Source organism: Cryptotermes secundus, unplaced genomic scaffold (assembly GCF_002891405.2).
Source record: "Cryptotermes secundus unplaced genomic scaffold, Csec_1.0 scaffold1769, whole genome shotgun sequence".
NCBI classification, from domain to species: domain Eukaryota; kingdom Metazoa; phylum Arthropoda; class Insecta; order Blattodea; family Kalotermitidae; genus Cryptotermes; species Cryptotermes secundus.
This window is the reverse complement of record NW_019727434.1, coordinates 349,399-370,121: the sequence shown is the minus strand read 5'-3', so window position 1 is coordinate 370,121 and position 20,723 is coordinate 349,399. Positions and strand designations below refer to the sequence as shown.

The window sequence follows — 20,723 nt, the reverse complement described above, 5'->3', positions numbered from 1 at the left end:
AGGAGGTAAATATAACTGTATGAAGGGTCAGCTACTGCAGTTCGGTCGTTTTGAGTTGCTGTTAGAAGTCGGTAGCTGAGGCACGGGGATAGTTCGGGCACCTAGAGTAAGGGAATATCCGCCGTTGGAAGCTGCTACCAAGCAACGATTAGTGAAGACTGCAACAGACTGAGAAGGCCTTTTGTGTCGTGAAGTGTGTAGAACAGTGAGAACATAGCCCTTACTTGTAGTTACGAGTTCTGTGTGTAAATGTCGAATAAATCCAGATACCAACCAAAACCCCATCTGTAGTCACACGCTAACACGTGACAGTATGAAGAAAGCAGTCTTCTGGGATTTGGCACCGTGTATATGTGGTGTTATCCGACGTTTCGGAGGAACGTATCGCCTCCATCTTCAGGGTAGAAGGAAAAATATAAGAAATCCGCAAGCGAAGAGACCGTGAGAACCGGTTACCGGTTCTTCGCTTGCGGATTTCTTATATTTTTCCTTCTACCCTGAAGATGGAGGCGATACGTTCCTCCGAAACGTCGGATAACACCACATATACACGGTGCCAAATCCCAGAAGACTGCTTTCTTCATAGTCACCGCCGTGAAAGCCTCAAATCTTACACGTGACAGTATGTTTGTATGTACAATAAATGAACATCAAGGCCATTTGGAAAATATTTTCACTTCCATTGAGCAGTTCGCCTCATTTTTACGTTCTTTTCGGTCTCGAACATTTTAGTCTGCTGTTCGAGTGGTGGCATGGAAATGACAATATTATTCACTTACCTGATGATTGGGGGGGTTATATACTCTACGCCCATTACTTCTGTAATATAGTTTGTTACGGCTCGGTAAACTCTATCCGCACGAAAACACCGCAGTAACATCAGTTTCTGGAAGGTATTCGTCTTCTGCGTGTACCCATCGGGGAACTCCACGGTCTCAGGTGTGCCCAGTTCGTACCACTGTCGGAAGGAACATACAAGCATGCAGTTAGAGTCACAAGTCCAGAAGTTCCAAGTCGGCTAAGTAGTTCTTAACCATTCATCAGTTGATTGGTTATTTGTTGGTCCACTTAATGAAGAAGTTTAACAATGCGAATTATGCATGGCGCCAAACGGTAGTTATGATTGTGAATGATGAGTTGAAAAGACGCAGACCTGGTCTATTTGACGCCACTTTCATTAAGTTTTTCTGGATGCACAAAGCAAAAAATATTTCACAGGAATATCGTCTGGTTTTGGTGCCGAGATCTGAACCCTCGATCTTACGAATACGAAGCAATCGCTACATAAAACGGTCAGTAATTTTGTCACCAATGGTAAAATGATATATTTAAAGAGGAATTTATTTATCAAAACATTGCGTAAACGATAATTATGTCTATATGTATGAAATAGGCAGCGTTCCTGTCCCTCATAAATTAGAGAAATATGTATGTTGAAATCAGTTGAATATTAAGTTATAAATATTTATTTAATTATCATTTTTAATTTGCTTTCTTGTTACTGATCCATCATGTTGATTTAAATTATAAAAATAGTTAATTACTATTTTAATTTTGTTGTATTGTATTAATAACTGAAATTATATTAACGCGAATATTCTGGGAGAGAGGTAATGTAGGTCTACTTAAAAATTATTATATATTACCGGTCAGGAATATTAGAAACATCAATAATGTTTTTATATGAACAATATGAATATTTATTAAATTATTTAGTAGAAAGTTACATTCTCTCTGCCATAGATCGGTACATTTATAACCAGTCTTTCTTCAAGGATCATAACCCGATCAAAACTATTAAGTGCATAACGCATTTCATGCCTAATATAGAGACTAGCAGTTTTCTTACCTCTTTCCATTTATCAGCGTGAAAATCTATGTCATTTGGAAGATTCTCGAAGGTTTGAGCAAAATCAGTTGACAGCTTCATAATGTCCTCCCAACCCTGAAATATGGAGGCATCATAATCATTACATTGTAAACTATTTCAACTAAACTTCGCCAAAATCCAGTTACACTGTTCAACAGTGAAAATGTAAATTGAACAACAGTATCCAATTCTTATCAACACTGTGGTGCTGATAACGAATATAAAAAAGAAAATTGAAAACTAGCTCTAGTTTTCATTTTACGCAGGTTGGTAACAATAAGGCAACACTACGGGAAATTTGCTTCAAGTTAGGAAAAACTGCTACGATGGAACGGCAACACTGTAAAAAATGTTCGACAGCTTTTCTTCAGTTCCTAACCTTACTTGTGTTTTGGTATTCTTTAAGTAAACGTCTCCTAAATTTTCAGTAATTTGTAATGTGACTTTGATGTTGTTTCAGACGAAAGTGTGACGTGTTTGTGTGAACACTGCTGATATATTGGCTTCCTCTGCGGCGAAGTGGCAGTTCAAGTGATTTCTGTTTGAATAGACAAACATTCGACGTGGTTGTATGGACATTGCCGATAACTTTTTCTGCGTTACCCGCTAAAGCTGGCACTTTACAGCTCTCTCCTCTCTCTCTCTCTCTCTCTCTCTCTCTCTCAGACTTGTTACATATAAACGCTGCCGTCACTGATTTGTGGCACCATCACTTGGAACTCAAGTAAACGGCCAGTGAATGGGGAGTCCCACCCTGGGTTGTTACTGCATAAAGACAAGTTTGTAAATCGTTTGGGTGGATGTGGGACGTGATCTGTTACTCTGAGAGAAGAATATGAACCATTAATACTATCGCAAAACAAAATGCTGAAGAAAATAATTGTGCCTAAGAAGGATGAAATTTAAACTTTGCAACTTACATAATTCGGAACGTCTTACGATAGACTTGGGGTTCTCTCGGTGGCAACTATGAAAAGCGGTATTTTCTGGAGTGTTATGCCATGGAGTCTGGTAGATATTTACCGATATCTAGGAGGACCGTACTGCCTTACTTTCTCTTCAACCCCGAAGATGGAGGCAGCATGTTCTCCGAAACATCGGTGAACTTGTGGACTACATGTGGCAACGTTTCTGAAGATAATACTCTTCATAGGTCACCTCGTATTCAAAGGATAGAGAAATGTAGGAAGTTAGGATGAATTGGCATGTAGCATATACGGAGGAGACAATACATGTAGGCAGAATGATGGATTTGGAACACCGATGTTACAGGATAGTATTAAGTCCGCTCTTACGAAAATTACGTGTGAGGAGGCGACTAATGTCAAATGACGAATCTTGGTACAATTAGTGCCAAGCCTTTGTATTCGGTTAGCATACAGATAAAAATTCTGTTAACTCACTTGTGCAGGTATCCACTTGGCTGGAGATGCCCTTTCAGATTTGGTGAGACTCGCACTTCCCTTGATAAAAAAGTCGACTTCCTCTTGCGTCAAGTTTCCGTGGCTCTGCTCAAATTCCATTGCCATATGTAACGAGAACAAGAGTTTGTGTTCCTCTAACATACCTGTTAAAAATATCACAAAGTTGTATCCGTGGTCAATGGAAAATGGAGAACGTTACGTAATCTTCACAAAATTATTTGGGTGATCAAATCGACGTTTATGGGTTGGTCTGGATATGTAAAGAGCAACGAAGAAATGAGAAATGCACGATTTCAGTGGAAAAGGCTAACATAAATGTACTTAGAAGATCTAGAAATATATACCGTGGTTATTAAAATATATCTTAATGAAATATGATGTGTGTGGTCCAGAATCAACTCTTTAGGCTAGGACGTAATAACGGACTTCGCAAGCGAGGCTTAAAACGCTGAAAAAACTATCAAAGTTCAAAGCGCCTTGAAGTTACTGAGCCATAACAAAATTTACAGGACGAAACCGAAACTTGCAGACTGAAGAAAAATGATGAAAATAGGTTCCAAAGATGTTAAATGTTGTAGTAGGCCGTATAACTGCTTGCATGAGAATAAAGGAAAGCCGACATGTCAAGAGAAAATCAGATAAAATTAATCAATTAAGCACCATGCCATGACTGATGCATGGGAGTTCCACCATACTTGACCTCGGTACAAAACGGAGGTGAGTGGTCATCTTCACGCCCTTGCCGCTTTACCCCCTCTACCCATTGGATAGGAGACTAGAGCTGGTCTGGACGCCGTGAAGTGGAGAAAAATCGCTAGTCACTACCAGGAAACGAACCCCGGACGTCCACCCCTATATGCTACACTATTCAAGTTATTTGTACATTCATATATTAAACTATCTCTTCTTGTGTGAAAATAAAGAAAGCCATGTCAAGAGAAAATCAGATAAATTTAATATGAATAATAAAGAAATAAATGGATTGATCACGCTCAGACATTGAAGGGACTAGAATATCAGAATGATTTTACCCATTTTATATTATCCAGAGTCTCTAAGCATTAGGAAAATTTTAGATTGTGGGTGCCTGAGAACATTTAGGTGAGAACATTTGGGCCCAAAAGAGAGAAAGGAAGAACAGATGGAGTTTGCATCCAGTATTTGTAGAAGCCCCTATCTAATTTTACGGCAACGAAGTCAAGGAGAATGCCATCACTGAGGCATGTAGCACGCATAGGATCAATGTGAAATCCGCATGAAATCTTAATCGCATAACCTAAAGGAAGAAGATGACTTGGGAAACCAAGGGTGGAAGTGGACGACAATATAAAATGGTTCTTAAAGAAACAGGATGTGAGGATGCAAATACGATTCAGCTGTCTCGAGAACAGGTTTCAGTGACGGGCCCTTTTAACATGGTAATGAGTCTTCGGGTTCTACAAACTGTGGGAAAATTTGCAGCAGCTGAGTGACTGTCATCTTCGGAAATTGGATTATTTTCTATGGAATGTATGAATTAGAAGATTTTCGAAGGAAATATCATACACCCTAATTATGAAGGTAATGTCAACTCTAAAGCTTATGACGAAATAAAGAATACAAGAACCGCTGCGCTGTTCCGAGCAAACCTGGAAGAAAATTTCACAATTTTAATGTCATTGAGAACATTTTTGTCTTCTTTTTAAATTATACTGCACTCGCCGATCAACCATAACGCAATGAAGTTCTAGAGTTTGATGACAATGATGTATTATAATTGTTGTGTTATTTTATTTGGCACTAAAAATTTTATATTCATCGAAATTTAAAACTATAAAAATTGTGGCGTCTTCAGGAGAAACGCAGGCAAGGGGGTAAACGTGATGAATATTCTGTACGGTTAGTTACATGAACCTGTCCATCATGAAGCAGCGGTTGATCTATGGAACCGTGCAGATTAGAGGACTTATCTTCCCTATCCTCTGTATTTCGACTGAAGATGGAGACTGAAATTGTCCGAAACGTCACAATATTTACAATTTTTAAATTTCGAAACATGAATATATTGTAATGAGGATGGCCAGAACGTTGCTAAGCAACGTCTCGGTAAACAAACGTCAAAAATAGAGAGACTGTTTTCTATGTGGTCCGCGCCGCGACCGCTGCTATGCAGTGGTTCAGTAAACATGTTTCAACAATGGAAGACGATGTTTTCCACGGGGTCCGTGCAAATGACATCTTAAAAATAAACGGAGCTACGATTCAGTTCTCAGTTCTGAGTTCTCTGTAGAAGATAGTTACGGAAAGTTCGTCGGCCCGTGAAGATTTAAAGAGTGATTAGAAAATTTTATTCGTGAGTAATGTTTGGAGTGGGTGAGTCAGTGAGACTGTTACAGTGCCGGCGTTTTCGTTGTGATACCAGGAGAGGATCAGTGTGTGTGTGTGTGTGTGTGTGTGTGCGTGTGTGCGTGCGTGCGTGTGTGCGTGCGTGTGTGTGTGTGTAAATCCGCGATAGCGCTCTATTTAAATGTGATTAAGAGAGACTGTAACCAAAGTGCTAATCAATCTAATCATCCGAACTAGAACACACGTCATTCTCGTCACACGTGACATTATAACAAAGTGAAGCTCCGCAGATCAACGCAGTGTTTACACTCACCCGTACATCCAAAGTCGTAGACGGCTTTTGTTAGAGCAATGATGATATTCGTGAGCCGTTTGCTGAGAATTGTGTCCGGCAGGGCTCTGCGCGCGCAGGTTGCAAACACTTGCATGTAGGCAGAAAGGGAATACTGATACATGGGATTCACTCTGGCCATATCCAAAAGGACGAAAAACAAAATGGCTCCACGTTCAGCTACGGGCCTGTATCCTTCTCGTAATCTTTCAATGTCCTTTGCAGTCTCAGACGCTAACTCCAGCCTCCTGGTCACCTGGTGACATAACGTACAGTCACAGTGTTATAATTAACCTTCTTCTTCTACACAAGGTAAAAGGTGAAGTAAAAGTAAAGTTGTCCCTGTGCTTAACTATTTAGGCACTGCGCCATGAAAACTTATGGGGAGGTCGATGTATAGATCCACATTTCCTTGACCTTGGCACTATTTGGAGGTGAGTGGTCAGCTTCACGTCCCGGCTCCTTTACCTCAAGGAAAGAGCCCCTGGTACCCATTGTATAGGAGGTTGGGTGAAACCTAGAGCCGGTCTGGACTCGAAATCCGACACCTCGGTCGTCCAGCCCATAGCCGGTCGCTATACCGACTGAGCTATCCAGGTCCCCAACTACACAAGGTTTGAAGGAAAAAAATATCATCTCTTAAAACAGTGGGCTAAGAAGTATAATGCTTTGCTCCTAACCAGTAGAAGCACTTGATGAAAATGCTTGTAACAGCGTAGGGGTGGGAAATTAGTTTTACTCAACGGCAGAGGTCCTTGTTGGAAAAAGATTTGCTACTAAAGTACTTGAATAAGGATCCTAATTATTACTGCTGACTTCACATGAATTAAAGAGAGCTTATACCGAATACACAGATTTGGAAGCGATATCCTAACTTGTGTTCAATGTTCTCAAGTTAAGATATGTGTTAATTTAAAGTTGAAGTGGGGGCCATTTGCTCGTCTTAAATCAAGTTGTAATTTAATAAAATAAAGTAACAATTTGGACAGTCGATAAGAGTCCTCGGACGGGTGATCAGGTCTTCGCAAGGTCTCTGCCTATACAGGACAACAAAACAAATAAACAAACTCCGTGGTTTTAGTCCGCAAGTGAACTATACCGACCAAGCGACCGCCGTTTGTCGGCGAAGTTAGTGCCAACTTTAGCGGACAGACGACGTCGCGTGGTCAGCGCAACAAATCCCCACGGCCGTTAATTTCATTTTTGTAGACCGCAGCTGCGATTTCCTTGAAATAACTCCCCAATTATCCTCACGAGGCTGAGTGGACCCCGTTCCAGACCCACTACTTCTCAGAAAATCTGGTAGCGCCGGGAATCGAACCCGGGACCTCTGGATCTATAGCCAGGAACTCAGACCACTACCCCACAAAAGCGGTCATCTTTGACACTCATAAATAAAGTGTAAATGATTATGTAATAGAACACTGAACTCGCCGAATTTATAATAAGAAATTAATTTACCTCCTCAGCCATCTCCTTGGTCTCTTCCAGAGTTGCAACCAATTCAGTGTTGTTCAAAATATTCCCTGTGGATACGGATAATTCTTGCAATAAGCAATCTTCTAAATCCTTCAGATGATTCCTGTCTCGAAACATCTCTTCAATCAATTTCTCCCTTTGTTCTTCAAGTTCACATCGTTCATTGCGCACCACCACGCTCAGTAGCTGATCTTCTAAATTCTGAATAAAGAAACGTACTCTGTACCACCAAAATATCACATTATTAAACTAATTCTATTAAAAAACAAACTCCGTGGCTTTTAGTCCTCAAGCGAACTATACCGACCGAGCGACCTTCGCTTGTCAGCGAAGTTAGTGCCAACTTTTTTGGATAGATTGTCGCGTGGTCAGCGCAACGGATTCCCACGGCCGTTAGTCTCGGTTATCTAGACCGGAGCCGCTACTTTTCCATTCAAGTATTCCTCAATTATCCTCACGAGGCTGATGAACCCCGTTCCAGACCTATTACTTCTCAGAAAACCTGGTAACGCCGAATATCATACCCGAGAATTCTGGATCTGTAGCCAGGAACTCTGACCACTAGACCAAAGACGCAAATATCCACGAAGGCTTAACAAAGTCCTAAGATATTGTGTGAGCACAGATAAACTCCCACACATGACAATCACAAACACACACACATGTCCGAATGTATTCGATGATCATTAGTGCGCTAAGCCATGGCCGACTTCAGTTAGCACCTTGCTGTTGTATAGACAGTATCTCATGATATATAGCATTGATTTTCTCTGGATTTCCCGCGCCCTCATGACTCGCAAGAAAGATAAATTATGCTAGGAATTTAATTACAAATTGAAAATATGTGAAGAGAATAAGACTTGGCTCATAGAACTTGGGCTTCTTTATCAGAGTCCATGACATACCAGAATTTGCATCTCAGGAATGAAACCCTGCTCAATTTACTTATCAAATATGGAATTACTTTTATTGCTCACCGAGTCAGTGACTGTGTAATTTATGACGGTGGTCTTTGCGTACACAGCTGGACTGAAAACTGGGTTGGCCAGCTTCGTAGTAAAGTACATCCGGAAATTGGAGTCGTAATCTGCTTCCTTGTCTCCCAGCACAACGAATGATCTGCCGTTCAGAACTGAAACAGAGAGAAGAACCTACGAAATTCATGGAAGCTTGTAGTTCAGCAACTTCTCACATGAAGAGTGGTATCTTCTGGGATGCGATGCCTCATAGTCTAACAGGAGTGTGCCTACAATTCGGAGAAATACTCTGCTTCAGAAATCGGGGTAGAGAAGATAAGCCTAGCAATAAACAAGCATCAAGGAGCTCTCTGCTTGTTTCCCGCTTGGCTTATCCTTCATCCCTGAGGACATAGACAGAAACTTCCTCCGAAACGTTCTTAAAATTCTGCCAACACTGTTGGAATCTTAAAACTGTGGCAAATTTCAATAAGAAGTTCTGTTGTTTCCATTGTGTTATTACCGTTTAAATTGAAAATTTTTCGTTTTATTTTGTTCTTCTGTGCGTTTGTTACGCCAGGTCATAGTAGCCGCATGGTCTAAAGTATGGACTGTCTTCGCTAGTTCGAACGCTGGGATCCTGAGTTCGAATCCCACTCAGGGCATGGATGTTTGGTGTGTGTATGCGTTCATTCCTTGGTTGTGTTGGCCTGTGGTGAGGTAGTGGCCTTGCGACGGGCTGATCACTCGTCTAAAGAGTCCTACCGACTGTGAAAAATGATTACGGTACTGAATAATAGACCTGGGCCCTCAATGGGCTGAAGGAGTCATTTATTTATGTTTGTGTTTCATTACGTGGGTTTGTTATGAAAAACTTGGCCGCCAATACTGACGCACCTCTCGATCTATTCACAAGCACACATCCGTCTGGAGGGCATCTATGCCTACTTGCCATGTCCGTCCGCAAATATGAGCACGCAAACACGATTTTTTTTTCTTGGCGCTACAGCACCAAATTGGGCCTAGGCCTACCTCCATGAAACTCTCCTTTTTACTTGGTTTACTAGAGCTTAGACATTCGGTAGGACTCCTTGGGCGGGTGATCAGCTCGTTGCAAGGCCTCTCCCTGTACACAAACACAGAAAAATGCACATCAAACATCCATGTCCTGAGTGAGATTCGAAACCACGATCCCGGCTTCCGAGCGAGCGAAGACAGTGCATGACTTAGACCGCTCAGCTAGCGTGACCAGCACGCAAACACCATACCGGTTGTAATTACATTTGGAAATGTCTTCCTGTAACAGATCTACATAGGTTCAAACCATTTAATTTTGGGGTAGTTTGGTTCATCGGATACATATGGCCTATAATTAACATTTCTGAATGTTTTGTCGTTTTATGGATTCTGATGGAACGTACTAACAATCCGGTGGCTGCAGTGACCTGCTCACGCTGGTTCCTCGTTCGCGGATTTTTATACCCCGAAAATGGAGGTGATATATTCCTCCGAAACGTCAATTTACACAATATCTACACGGCGCTACATCCCAGAAGACGGCTATCTTCTAGGTAATTATGTTCTACATAAAGAAGTGGAACATTTTTATCTTTCATCTCATTAGCACAAAACAGCCCTTAAGTTTCGTCACGTTACGCTTGTTAGTGGCATAAGTAGGGCTTACAGCAGTTTATGATCTATAACTTCTAATTGAAACTCATTTCCATAGTGTAAGTCCGTCTATTTAACGAAATACAAGAAACAAGGTCCTTCACTCTGTGGAGTGCCACTTATTCTAGACCATTAGACAAATAATAAAGAAATCGAGCTTATATTAAAAAGTCACAAAGATGCATCGACCATTCGTAAGTTCAATTTACCGTGTCTTATGTTTAAAAAAATTAATATATTTTCATTTCCTAATTAATCACGGCCGGTCACGGTAGCCGAGCGGGTTCGAACCCGGCGGAGGTCGTGGAATTTTTAAAGGCGGAAAAATTCAGGGAACATGTCCTCCGGGAGGGACTTTAAGCCATGGGTCCCGTGTCGTAGATTTACGGCACGTAAAAGATCCTCATGTCTCTAGGAGACCTCTGAGCAAAATTAGTTAGGCAACAATTTCCCGCCCAAGTAGTTTCCAGGTACCGACGGCCGACCTCGTTGGCTGAACGGGGCTAATAACACGCACCAGTACCGGTAGTGTATGGGGACAGTAGAAATTAAAGGGGGACGCACAATGGACCAATAACTGGTCTAAGTGCATGGGGAAACCCACCCCCTATAATAATAATAATAATAATAATCTTCGCTCGCTTGGAAACCGGGATCGTGGATTCGAATCCCAATCAGAGCATGGATGTTTAGTTTCTTACGACGAGCTTATCACCCGTCCAAGGAGTCCTACCGAACGGAGAAGTTCATGGAGATAGGCCTAGGCCCACTGGGGCTGTAGTGCCAAGGAAAAATAATTAATGAAGACGCCGATCACTGTGCTCACGCGGTCTAAGGCATGAACTGTCTTCGCTCGCTCGAACGCTGGGACCGTGTGTTCGAACCTCACTCAAGGCAAGGATGTCTATATGCGTTTATTCTGTGCTTGTATTGTCCTGTAAGTAGGTATAGGCCTTGCGACGGGCTGATCACTCGTCCATGGAATCCTATCGTCTGTGTAAAAATGATTACAAAACTGAAGAAGAGGCCAGGGCCCAGCAAAAGGCTGTAGATCCATTGATGAATGAACGAATGATGATCAATGTAGGTTAAGTATACGGGTAATTTAATTAGGGCGTATTCATAAAATCACTGACCTTTAATATTCTTCTCCAAGACATCATCTATAACAGGATCTATATAATCATCAATGTCTTGAAAGAGGACAGGGAATCCGCATTTCATGGCCACCTCAAGATGTCTGAGGAAACCGGGATCGGTGAAACTAAGAATCTTGAGATTTTGTTTTTCTTCTTTTTTCCTGATCCAGTGCAGAGCCTGAGAAAAATTAATGTTATCTCATACACTGCTGAAGAGGACAGCGCTAGTCAACGTTTCTGGTGAGTGGCTACTAACAGTATAATTCCCTACCTGTTGTTGGGGATCAATGCAGAGCGGAAAATGACTCGCCCGTGTCGTCAAAATCCCGTTCTGTACTGACAGCTCATCTGGAGACAAACCTTCCGATATCCATCTGCAAACTCATGGCAAAACGAAAATAAATCCACTTGAAGAATGCCGTCTTCTGGTATGTGGCGCCCTGTAGATTTTACGTTAACCGACGTTTAGGAGGAAAGCATCGCTTCCATCTTCAAGGTATAAGAAATTCGTGAACGATGAACCAGCGTGAGCAGGTCTCTGTAGACACCCTCAAGATGGAGGCCGTACATTCTTTCAAAACGTCGGTTAACTGAATATTTCTTATACCCTGAAGATGGAGGCGATACGTTCCTCCGAAACGTCGATTAACAAAATATTTACACGGCGCCACATCCCAGAAAAGAGCATTCTTCATAGTCACCGCCGTGAAAACTTCAGATCTTACATGAAACACATTGAATTATACATTCCCAAATCTGGAGCTTCCATGACAGAAGCGCTAGAGTCTCACCTGCTTATCTCGACATCGTTGCTGAGGACCTTCTCCGGCCTAATGTGTTTGGATAGAGGCAGGCCTCGACCTCGGAGATCTACTTCCCAGTCCTCGTACAGCATCTGACGCCGGAACTCCCAGCTGAAGACCCCAGTGTAGCTCAGGAATGAAGCTGAGATGAGACAGTCTCCAAGGAGCATTTCCCTCTCTTCGCGTAGGTTCGCCAGCTCTTCAGACCACCTGCATTGCAATATACCCTTCACTCAGATCCATCTAGTGTATGGGATGGAATTCTAAGAAACAAACGCTAAATGAAACAAAGATAAAGGGGAGATTTTGTAACGCGTTACTGGCCTTTATTTCTTATTTATGAACTGCGTTATACGAGTACACAAATATTTCGGATGATTTATTAAACAGAAATATCATGTCAATGATTTCAGTAACCTTCTTAGAGGTTTCCTGGCATCTTTGATGTATTTCCAGAATTTGCTTCACACAATATAATCAAAATACTTTCATTTATCCGTCCGTCCGCATGTTCCATATCTGAAATTACTTGAAAAATGTTAGTACGTAATATTTCACGACGAGAATATGGACTAAAATTTATCCCTTGAATTTAACATAACTTCTACTGAGGCGTACTACCTTCTGGTATGTAAAGACATGGAACCTGCTACCTCCCTCTACAGTCTACACAGAAGAAGAATGATCTAAACCAGTAGCCAGCAAGAAGAAATACAGTAGTTGACGTCAGTAACCGTGGGCAGACTAATCGGCTTTACATCCATAAGGGCGGCCGCACACCAACTGCGTCAAAACAAGCATCAAGACATGAGACAAAAGACGCAGTCTTGCTTCATTCGTGATTTCTCAGCATGAAGCTGACGACAGCATCATGACTCAGACCGGTGTGCGGCGGTTTTCATAATCTCATTCGCTTCAACTGTGTTCCTTTCTTTGCGTCATGTCGTAGACATAGTGTCTTGACTGTTACATGTCTTGACGCATGCCGATGTGCGATCTATCTTACAGTCACTGCCATGAGAACCTCAGTCTTCATGTCATTTAATTTTGGAAGAGACAATTTTCAGTCCACTAGGCACATAATTTTGTTTTGCTCCAAAATAATCTGAATAATTTCCAGAGTGGCCAGGATCTCACCGAGCCTCCTTGGTGCTCAGACCAGAGATAAGCTTATCAGCGGCAACAATGCGCCTCTGCATGATGTCTGCTTCTTCTCCCACTCTGTGCCTCTCCCCCATCGCACCGCCGTATTTCAGTTCAAGCGCCTTTAAATCCTCTTCCAAAGTATTAATCTCGCTGTTCAGTTTGTCTAAGTCTCCTTTAGCCTGAAAACAGAATGCATTTATAGACACTGTCTGTATTCTATATGATTATGGAAATATTCTGATGACACTAAAAGTTTATATCTGTTACATTTGATTCGTACTTCGAGCTATGTTATAATAGGCCTATGGGCTAAAGTCTAAACTATCCCTGCAACAGGCCATGGAGGCCCATAATGTTCTGAGATGTTGAGGGTCCCACTTTATCCACACAGTCGGCTCACAGATGGCGGTAAATTTGTCAGATTATAGGCCTATAAGTGATCTCGAAATTGGCTTAATCTGTGGTAAAATTAAGATAAAGAATATACTGTAAATTTTACTCCAGACGTATTTCTCTCGGGTTAGTGTTGCTTAGAAAGATGATTGATTTTGAGGCCTGTACGGTAAATAAGTCGTGTGAACTGCAAATACAAATGTAAGAGCGAAACTTTTGTACCTCTTCTGTATTAAACACGTGCTAATCCTCAATACAAACAAAATATTAATTTTAATGCCATAACTAAACAGATATTTGTAGAAAGACATCCAATTTAACTTCTTAAAAGAACCTTGCAAATATTGTAGGAAATCAAAGCTAATCCATAACATCAGACGTAAGAAATTAAAATGCCAGGAGCCGGGGTGGCGTAGTCGGTATAGCGACTGGCTACGGGCTGGACGGCCAAGGGGTTGGAGTTCGAGTCCCGGAGGGTCAAGAATTTTCTCTTCTCCAAATAGTCCAAACCGGGTGTGGGGTTCACCCAGCCTCCTATCCAATGGGTACAGGGGCCCATGTCCCCGGAGGTAAAGTGACCGGGGCATGAAGCTGACCACTCACCTCCAGCTAATTCCCAGGTCAAGAAAATGTGGATCTATACATCCACTTCCCCACACGCATAGGGACAACTTTACCTTTTACAAATTAAATTGCCAGATTCAATTAATTTGACTCAAATAATTTCAGCAACAAATATTTTCATAGTATTTATTGCATGTGACAATATTTCCAATTTTGGGGTTCGTAATTATAATTTACCTGTTCATAATCTCCCTGAAGTTGGGAGACACGATCCTTTTGGGGTTTCACTTCCCTGTAGACGGCGCAGTACATCAGCAAAGCTTCTATGAATCTCAGGAGTCCCTGTCCAGCTTTACCGATTTCAGCCATGTGATCAATTTTCGACAATTTCTGCAAAATTAACAACACTGAATCTGGAGCGGTAATGGCTTACAAACTGAACCTTATGGATACTGTAGGGTTCTGACGGTGGTGTATAACACACAGAAATGCTGGGTTTTCGGACTTTGCCCATCGTCCGGATTCTAAATAACTAAGAAAAGAACACAACGTTTAGGAAACTGGATCTTTTTTTTAAATGTTGTGTTTTTTCTTTCTTAGTTATTTAGAATCCGGACGATGGGCAAAGTCCGAAAACCCAGTATCTGTGCAGGCTGAACCTTACTTATCCTCTCCTTTCATAGTGAATTACTGGAACTTCACAACGGGATTTCAAATGGACAGATTCCTAAACATGTTACATGAAAAAAAAATTATTGCGTTTCTCACCCTAAGGGTAGAATATTAGAATGAGAGTGTTGAAAATCAAAATCCTGATGATAATATTTTGACAAAGAGAAAGGAGGAAACATAGGTTATGTAATGAGCGTTATAATTTTTACTTTTTAAGAAATATTATCACGGTCACCGAAACATGGAGGGTGAAATGAATCGGACAAACAACTTGCATCGGAAAGCTCAGAAAATCTTAAAGGAATTAACTACTTTTTAGACCTAAGAGAAGACGGGAATATAATATTGTCACGTGTCACAGTGATTAAAGACGGGGTTCGGATTGGTAATTGGTTTCGTTTACGATTTACAGGTCGTAACTACAATTAATTATAAAACTGTTACTTGTTTTCGCACTCCAAAGCACTCCACACTAATCTCTTCAGTTTGTCTGCACTAGTCTTCACGGATTTATAACAGTAACGAAATCACACACCCCCAGTACCACTGCATTGTATCACACATAAAGTCTTCAAATCACACGCCAAGTCTTCATATGCTGACCTCCTGTACTATATTAAAATAGATCATAAAGAATTTGCACTCAGCCACTAACAGAAATGAGTACCAGGAATTAATTAAATAATTTTCCTGGGGATTAAAGCGCGGCCGGCGCGTAAGGCTGACAACATTACCGCCATCTTTGAGCCGATTCTCTGGATAATGTGAGACCCTCAACGTCTCACAACCCTATGGGCCTTCACGGCCTGGTACAGGAATAACTTCACTATTTTTACATAAAAAAATACGTGTAAGTGTGCATTAATTTCAAATGGCTGAGGATATAATCTAATGAACCACCTGGCACTACAGATATGAGTACTTTTGTATCAGCTAAGCATCGGTCAAGTTCTCGAGAATCCACTCCTAGGATATACTAGATCTGTCTTCTTGAAAACGTATGATGATTGTGCATGTTTACATGGCGATAAGAGGCGCAGATCTTGATCTGGACAAGCTTATTTCTGTAGCAACTGCACATACAAGTATACTGTTTGTGAGGATCCTGGGTATGGTGGACAGTGAAGAAGCGTATTTGAAGTTTGAGATATTGAAGAAATGGAGCAGTCCTGAGAGCAGGTGTGATTCATGATAGTTTTATAAAATTTGAATAATTTTGGCAAATTAAGTTTAAATCTTCGAATGTTGGACCTATTCTGAAAAAAAGAACATAGGAAAATAATTACGAAAATCCTAGTCTCTCAATCTGTGTTACCTTCATGTGGGCCCTGATTGCCCGGAATTGTGCTCCAGTGATTGAATCACAGTTAGTTTCTTGGAGCGTCTGTAGAAAGTTTGGATCTGTCATCATTCCTTTTGCTACTTCCCAGCTGACGTCTTTACATCCCCCAATGATCGCCACACATTCACACACCACCATTACTGGCTCAGGAGGTGTGGCAAATGATCTGAAATATAAGTACATATACGGTATATAATAACTATTCAGGTTTACGTCCTTCTGGCACACTAACCGAAATGAGTCCAGCAGAGAATTGTAGAGTCGAGTCGAGTCGAATCTGACTCAGCAATTTGCTGAAAAGTCATACCCATTAGTTTTGCATAGAATTCCTTCATAATGTTATCACAATGCATGGGCCGATCCGAATCGAGCCGAGCCGAGCAGAATAAAGATGACCACCAATTTTGCCGCATGTTATTAGGTCAGGCTCGATTCGGCTAGACCGCACTCTATTCTATTAGTGTGCAAGATGCTTTATAAATCCGTATGCATATATAGAGGTCTGGAAAAAATAATGGAGACACTAAGAAATTGAGGAATAGAATTTGTTTCGATTAAATTGTAAGAACTTTAGCTGGCAACACAGAATGTTCTTCTTCCGTTTGTTTACACTCTGTAATGCTCTTGTCAGTGATTCAGCTGGAGACTGTTCAAAACTTGTACGAGTCCATTCCAAGAAGAACTGCGGCTGTATTTAAGACAAAAAGTGGTCAAACACCATATTAANCAGAAGACTGCTTTCTTCAAAGTTACTGTTGTTCATCTCGCCACACATTTTTAATTCATACCTCCAAATTTGGCAGCAGTGAAAAATTACATCTCTCAGGTGATAGGTTATGTTTCAGGACATCGTTTCGCTGAAATTTTATTTGGCTTCTAATGGGACTTGAAGATAATACTGGATTATTAGCAGGCAGGAATTTAGAATAAGGCAGTCGTGACTTATTTAAGGGTACTCTAGTAGAAGTCGAGTGAACATACTGGGGAAATCCCTGAAAACACTCTGACAAAATAGTAACCCGTAGCCTCCCGAACACAGGTCCATATCTGCGTACTCATACCCCTGCATAATGAAAAGTATTCGAAAAACATTCTGATTCTGACTAGATAATTTGTAGAGAAATAGAGAAATAGGCTTCAAAATAAAAATAAATATGACAGAATAGCAAATGATCTGCTTAAGCATGGATCCTATGTGACCTGATTTCAGTGATGTCGCTCTTGTCCAGCTGGCTCAGGGCGAAACGAGCCGCTTCCAATGCAGGCAATGCTTCAGCCAATGCCTCCTCGACTTCCGACTTCTCCGCTGCTAGTGTCTTACCCTGCTCCTCGAGTTCCATACATTTCACAGTAGCGGCTTCTTTCTTCTTATTGGCCTTCGCAGTTGCTGCAATGAGCAGTGTGTGTCCTCTTACGTATGTACAAGTAGATTAAAGGCCTAACATTAAAATCAACAAAACTAAAATTTTACTTTGTGATAGTATGTGAAGTCACGACCTAAGTATGTGTCATGTCTTTTGTTATGCCGATTTTGCAGAGCCGTTCCCTAGCAACGACTCTCTTTGCTGGTTTCACAGTTCTGGCTTTCAGCAGATCTCCCACACTATTAGGACTGCTACATGTTTAAATCTTAAATGATAATCTTCCGCAAGAAACTGTAACTGTCCAGTTTATGGGAAGGTCAATTGATGTTTGTGTATGGTTAGGGTTTTGTGAAATTCCTCACTTTCGCCTCACAATTTGAAATTTTCCCCCTGAGACAAGCAGCAAGTGGCTTGGGTCAAGCTTGAAGCCAGCTGCCCTTTCGTAAATCAGTTAATTTAATGCGTAACACAAGGCCGAGTTCTTTAGAAATTCTAAACTTGACAGGGGAAGTCATAAATTTAGCAGTGTCGTTTCCTGCTACCCCAAAATCTCAGTTTGACAGCCACGCAGCAGGTGGCAAAGTTCACCCCTAAACTGTACACTAGTGGATATTCGCTTTCCTAAATGGAGGAGAATGATAAGCAACCTCCCAGTCTGCCCGGTCCAGCCAATCATCGTCTGAAGTGGGAGGTCCTTTGCCCGAATTTTGAGTAACCAGGGCAAATATTTACCATTCACAGGGTGCTTGGCTAAGAGACTTTGGAAGTTACGTTCACCGGGGGTACACGTGTTCGGATCCCCGTAAACACGCCGGTGGTAACTATTAAGTGTGCGTCCCCAGAACAGTAAGCCTACATTCACGAATCTGTGAAGGGTACCAATACGGGCCGTTTCTATTTAATTAGTGCTGATTTAATAAAGACTGCATACAGTTAATTGGTGTTGTGGTGATTTCCCTACGCCAAAAGCCCCACTAATCACCCAAGTCGTGGCCAATCAACACGCCCTGAAAGGAATCGAATTGCTCTACCGGAGCTAGCAGAACTGAAGAAGGACGGTTACAAAACCAAATATTAAAAAAAGTGTTTTAAATGTATATGAATGGATAAGGAATTTAATTTTTCAGCCCTGAAATTTTTATAGTGTTAAAACTAATGTTATATTAAAATCCATTGATGTGAATCGTTGTTCAATGCAAATCTGTTGATAAATGGTGCGTCATACTCTATTGCCTATCGCTGTCTCATGCTCTGAATCATTGCGTCTTACGAGTAAGTACCACCCAGCGGTACCGTGCAACGCCACCTTACTGACACCGTAAGAGGGCATGAGGCAGCAACACACAATTCAGTAAGAGGCGCCGTCAGGCCGCGCCATAGCTCAAGCGGTTAGTCGCTGGCTTCCCACCGCGGCGGCCCGGGTTCGATCCCGGGTATGGTCAAGTGGGATTTGTGGTGGACAAAGTGGCGCTGGGGTAGGTTTTCTCCGAGTACTTCGGTTTCCCCTGCTAATCTTTATTCCACCAATTGCTCCACAGTCACCCTCATCTATCATCTGGAGTTGGTACAATAGGCCAGAAGTGGCCGCAGTACAAGGGACTTAGTCCCACCCCACTGGCATTAAAAAAAAAAGAGGCGCCGTCTATTAGGAAAGTTGAATTGGACAACGGTTGACATCAACGAAAGGCAATACTGTCTCAGTTTTAACTTTTCGTGAAAATTATGACATGAACACTTTAAATATTGTATTCATATATGTAAATTGTAAAGTCTCCTTCAATATCTGATATTCCTCCTGAAGATGGTCATTTATGACCGAAACATGTCGGGGTCTTAATGACATTTAATCGTCAGAAGATAATAAATTCGATATACTCTGATGGAATTTTTGTCGTCTTATTTTACCGTAAAGATGTATAACGGCAAAACGCACCATATCAGTTTTTATTGCTAGTGGGGTGGGACTAAGTCCCTTGTACTGCGGCCACTTCTGGCCTATTGTACCAGCCCCAGATGATAGGTGAGGGTGATTGTGGAGCAATTGGTGGAATGAAGATTGGCAGGGGAAACCGAAGTACTCGGAGAAAACCCATCCCAGCGCCACTTTCTCCACCACAAATCCCACTTGACCAGATCCGGGATCGAACCCGGGCCGCCGCGTTAGAAAGCTAGCGACTAACCGCTTGAGCTATGGCGCGGCCCTCGTTGAGAGTTAAGTTAAAAGCTAACACGGTATTAATTTTAAAAGCCTAAAAATATTTCATGCCGGTCACGGTGGCCGAGCGGTCTAAGGCATGTATTATCTTCGCTCGCTTGGAAACCGGAATCGTGGGTTCGAATCCCACTCAGGGCATGGATGTTTAGTTTGTGTGTGTGCGTATTTCTGTGTTTGTGTACAGGTAGAGGTCTTGCGACGAGCTGGTCACCCGCCCAAGGAGTCCTACCAAATGTGTAAGATCTAGAAAAACCGAAGTGAACGGAGAAGTTCATGGAGGTAGGCCTAGGCCCACTGGGGCTGTAGTGCCAAGGAAAAAAAATATTTCATACATTTTAAGCAAATAAAAATGAGGTTAAAAAATTGGAAGTTTGACTATGTGACTTGTTGATGCAGAATTGTGCAGTCTTAAAATGAATTAACACTTGAGTAGTGGATTCGGATCTTTCAGACGGTGGGAATCCATTCCGCGAGATAACCATTGCCTCTTATCAGCTTACCATTTATTTTATTCCCATTTTGGAGCTCTGCCATGGATTACATCCTAAGCGGATAAAGTACTTTGGACTTATAAACCCAGAAGAAAACATTCCAGGCAATTAAAATAACGCCCGAACAGGGACTCGAACCCTGGACCCTTAAGTTAAAAGCCTAATGCTCTACCAACTGAGCTAATCGGGCTTAGTAAGATTGGGTATCTGAGATGGTATATGACTCATGGACAATTTTCATTCTGGGTTAGCGTTCTGAAAACTACGGATATAAATAAACATATAAAAAGGGGATGAAGTGAGGAAAAAATATTGTACACAACATTTTTTATACAGCCGACCCAGAATTTGTTCCGTTCGACAATAAGCTTAAGGACAAATGTACACAGTGACTACATGTTCTCAGAATAGACTTACCTTAATATTATATTTTAGTGTCCTGTTGCACTGATTCGCGTCCATTGTGTGTATGTATTGACCGTCTTCTAGTGCATATGATCTCACTTGTCACTTCACTACATGTTTCGGCATCACTGTG

At 41.6% G+C, this 20,723-nt stretch overlaps 1 protein-coding gene and 1 non-coding gene across 2 annotated transcripts in view; both read right to left on the bottom strand.

Annotated features, from left to right (window-relative positions):
• The window catches only part of LOC111864824 (dynein heavy chain 10, axonemal), a 136,110-nt gene that overhangs the window by 21,827 nt on the left and 93,560 nt on the right, over positions 1-20,723 (bottom strand). Inside the window, exons 52-64 of the mRNA XM_033751598.1 lie at positions 17,316-17,502; positions 16,089-16,281; positions 14,339-14,491; positions 13,136-13,323; positions 11,987-12,208; positions 11,467-11,569; positions 11,193-11,373; positions 8,407-8,561; positions 7,412-7,630; positions 5,933-6,206; positions 3,274-3,437; positions 1,850-1,945; positions 780-958 (exon numbers count right to left, since the gene is read on the bottom strand). Of these exons, the coding sequence (XP_033607489.1) occupies positions 780-958; positions 1,850-1,945; positions 3,274-3,437; positions 5,933-6,206; positions 7,412-7,630; positions 8,407-8,561; positions 11,193-11,373; positions 11,467-11,569; positions 11,987-12,208; positions 13,136-13,323; positions 14,339-14,491; positions 16,089-16,281; positions 17,316-17,502 (2,314 nt within the window). The remainder of the gene's footprint in view (positions 1-779; positions 959-1,849; positions 1,946-3,273; positions 3,438-5,932; positions 6,207-7,411; positions 7,631-8,406; positions 8,562-11,192; positions 11,374-11,466; positions 11,570-11,986; positions 12,209-13,135; positions 13,324-14,338; positions 14,492-16,088; positions 16,282-17,315; positions 17,503-20,723) is intronic.
• Trnak-uuu lies at positions 20,303-20,375 on the bottom strand. Its single transcript has one exon. It is a non-coding gene; the product is annotated as a tRNA-Lys (tRNA).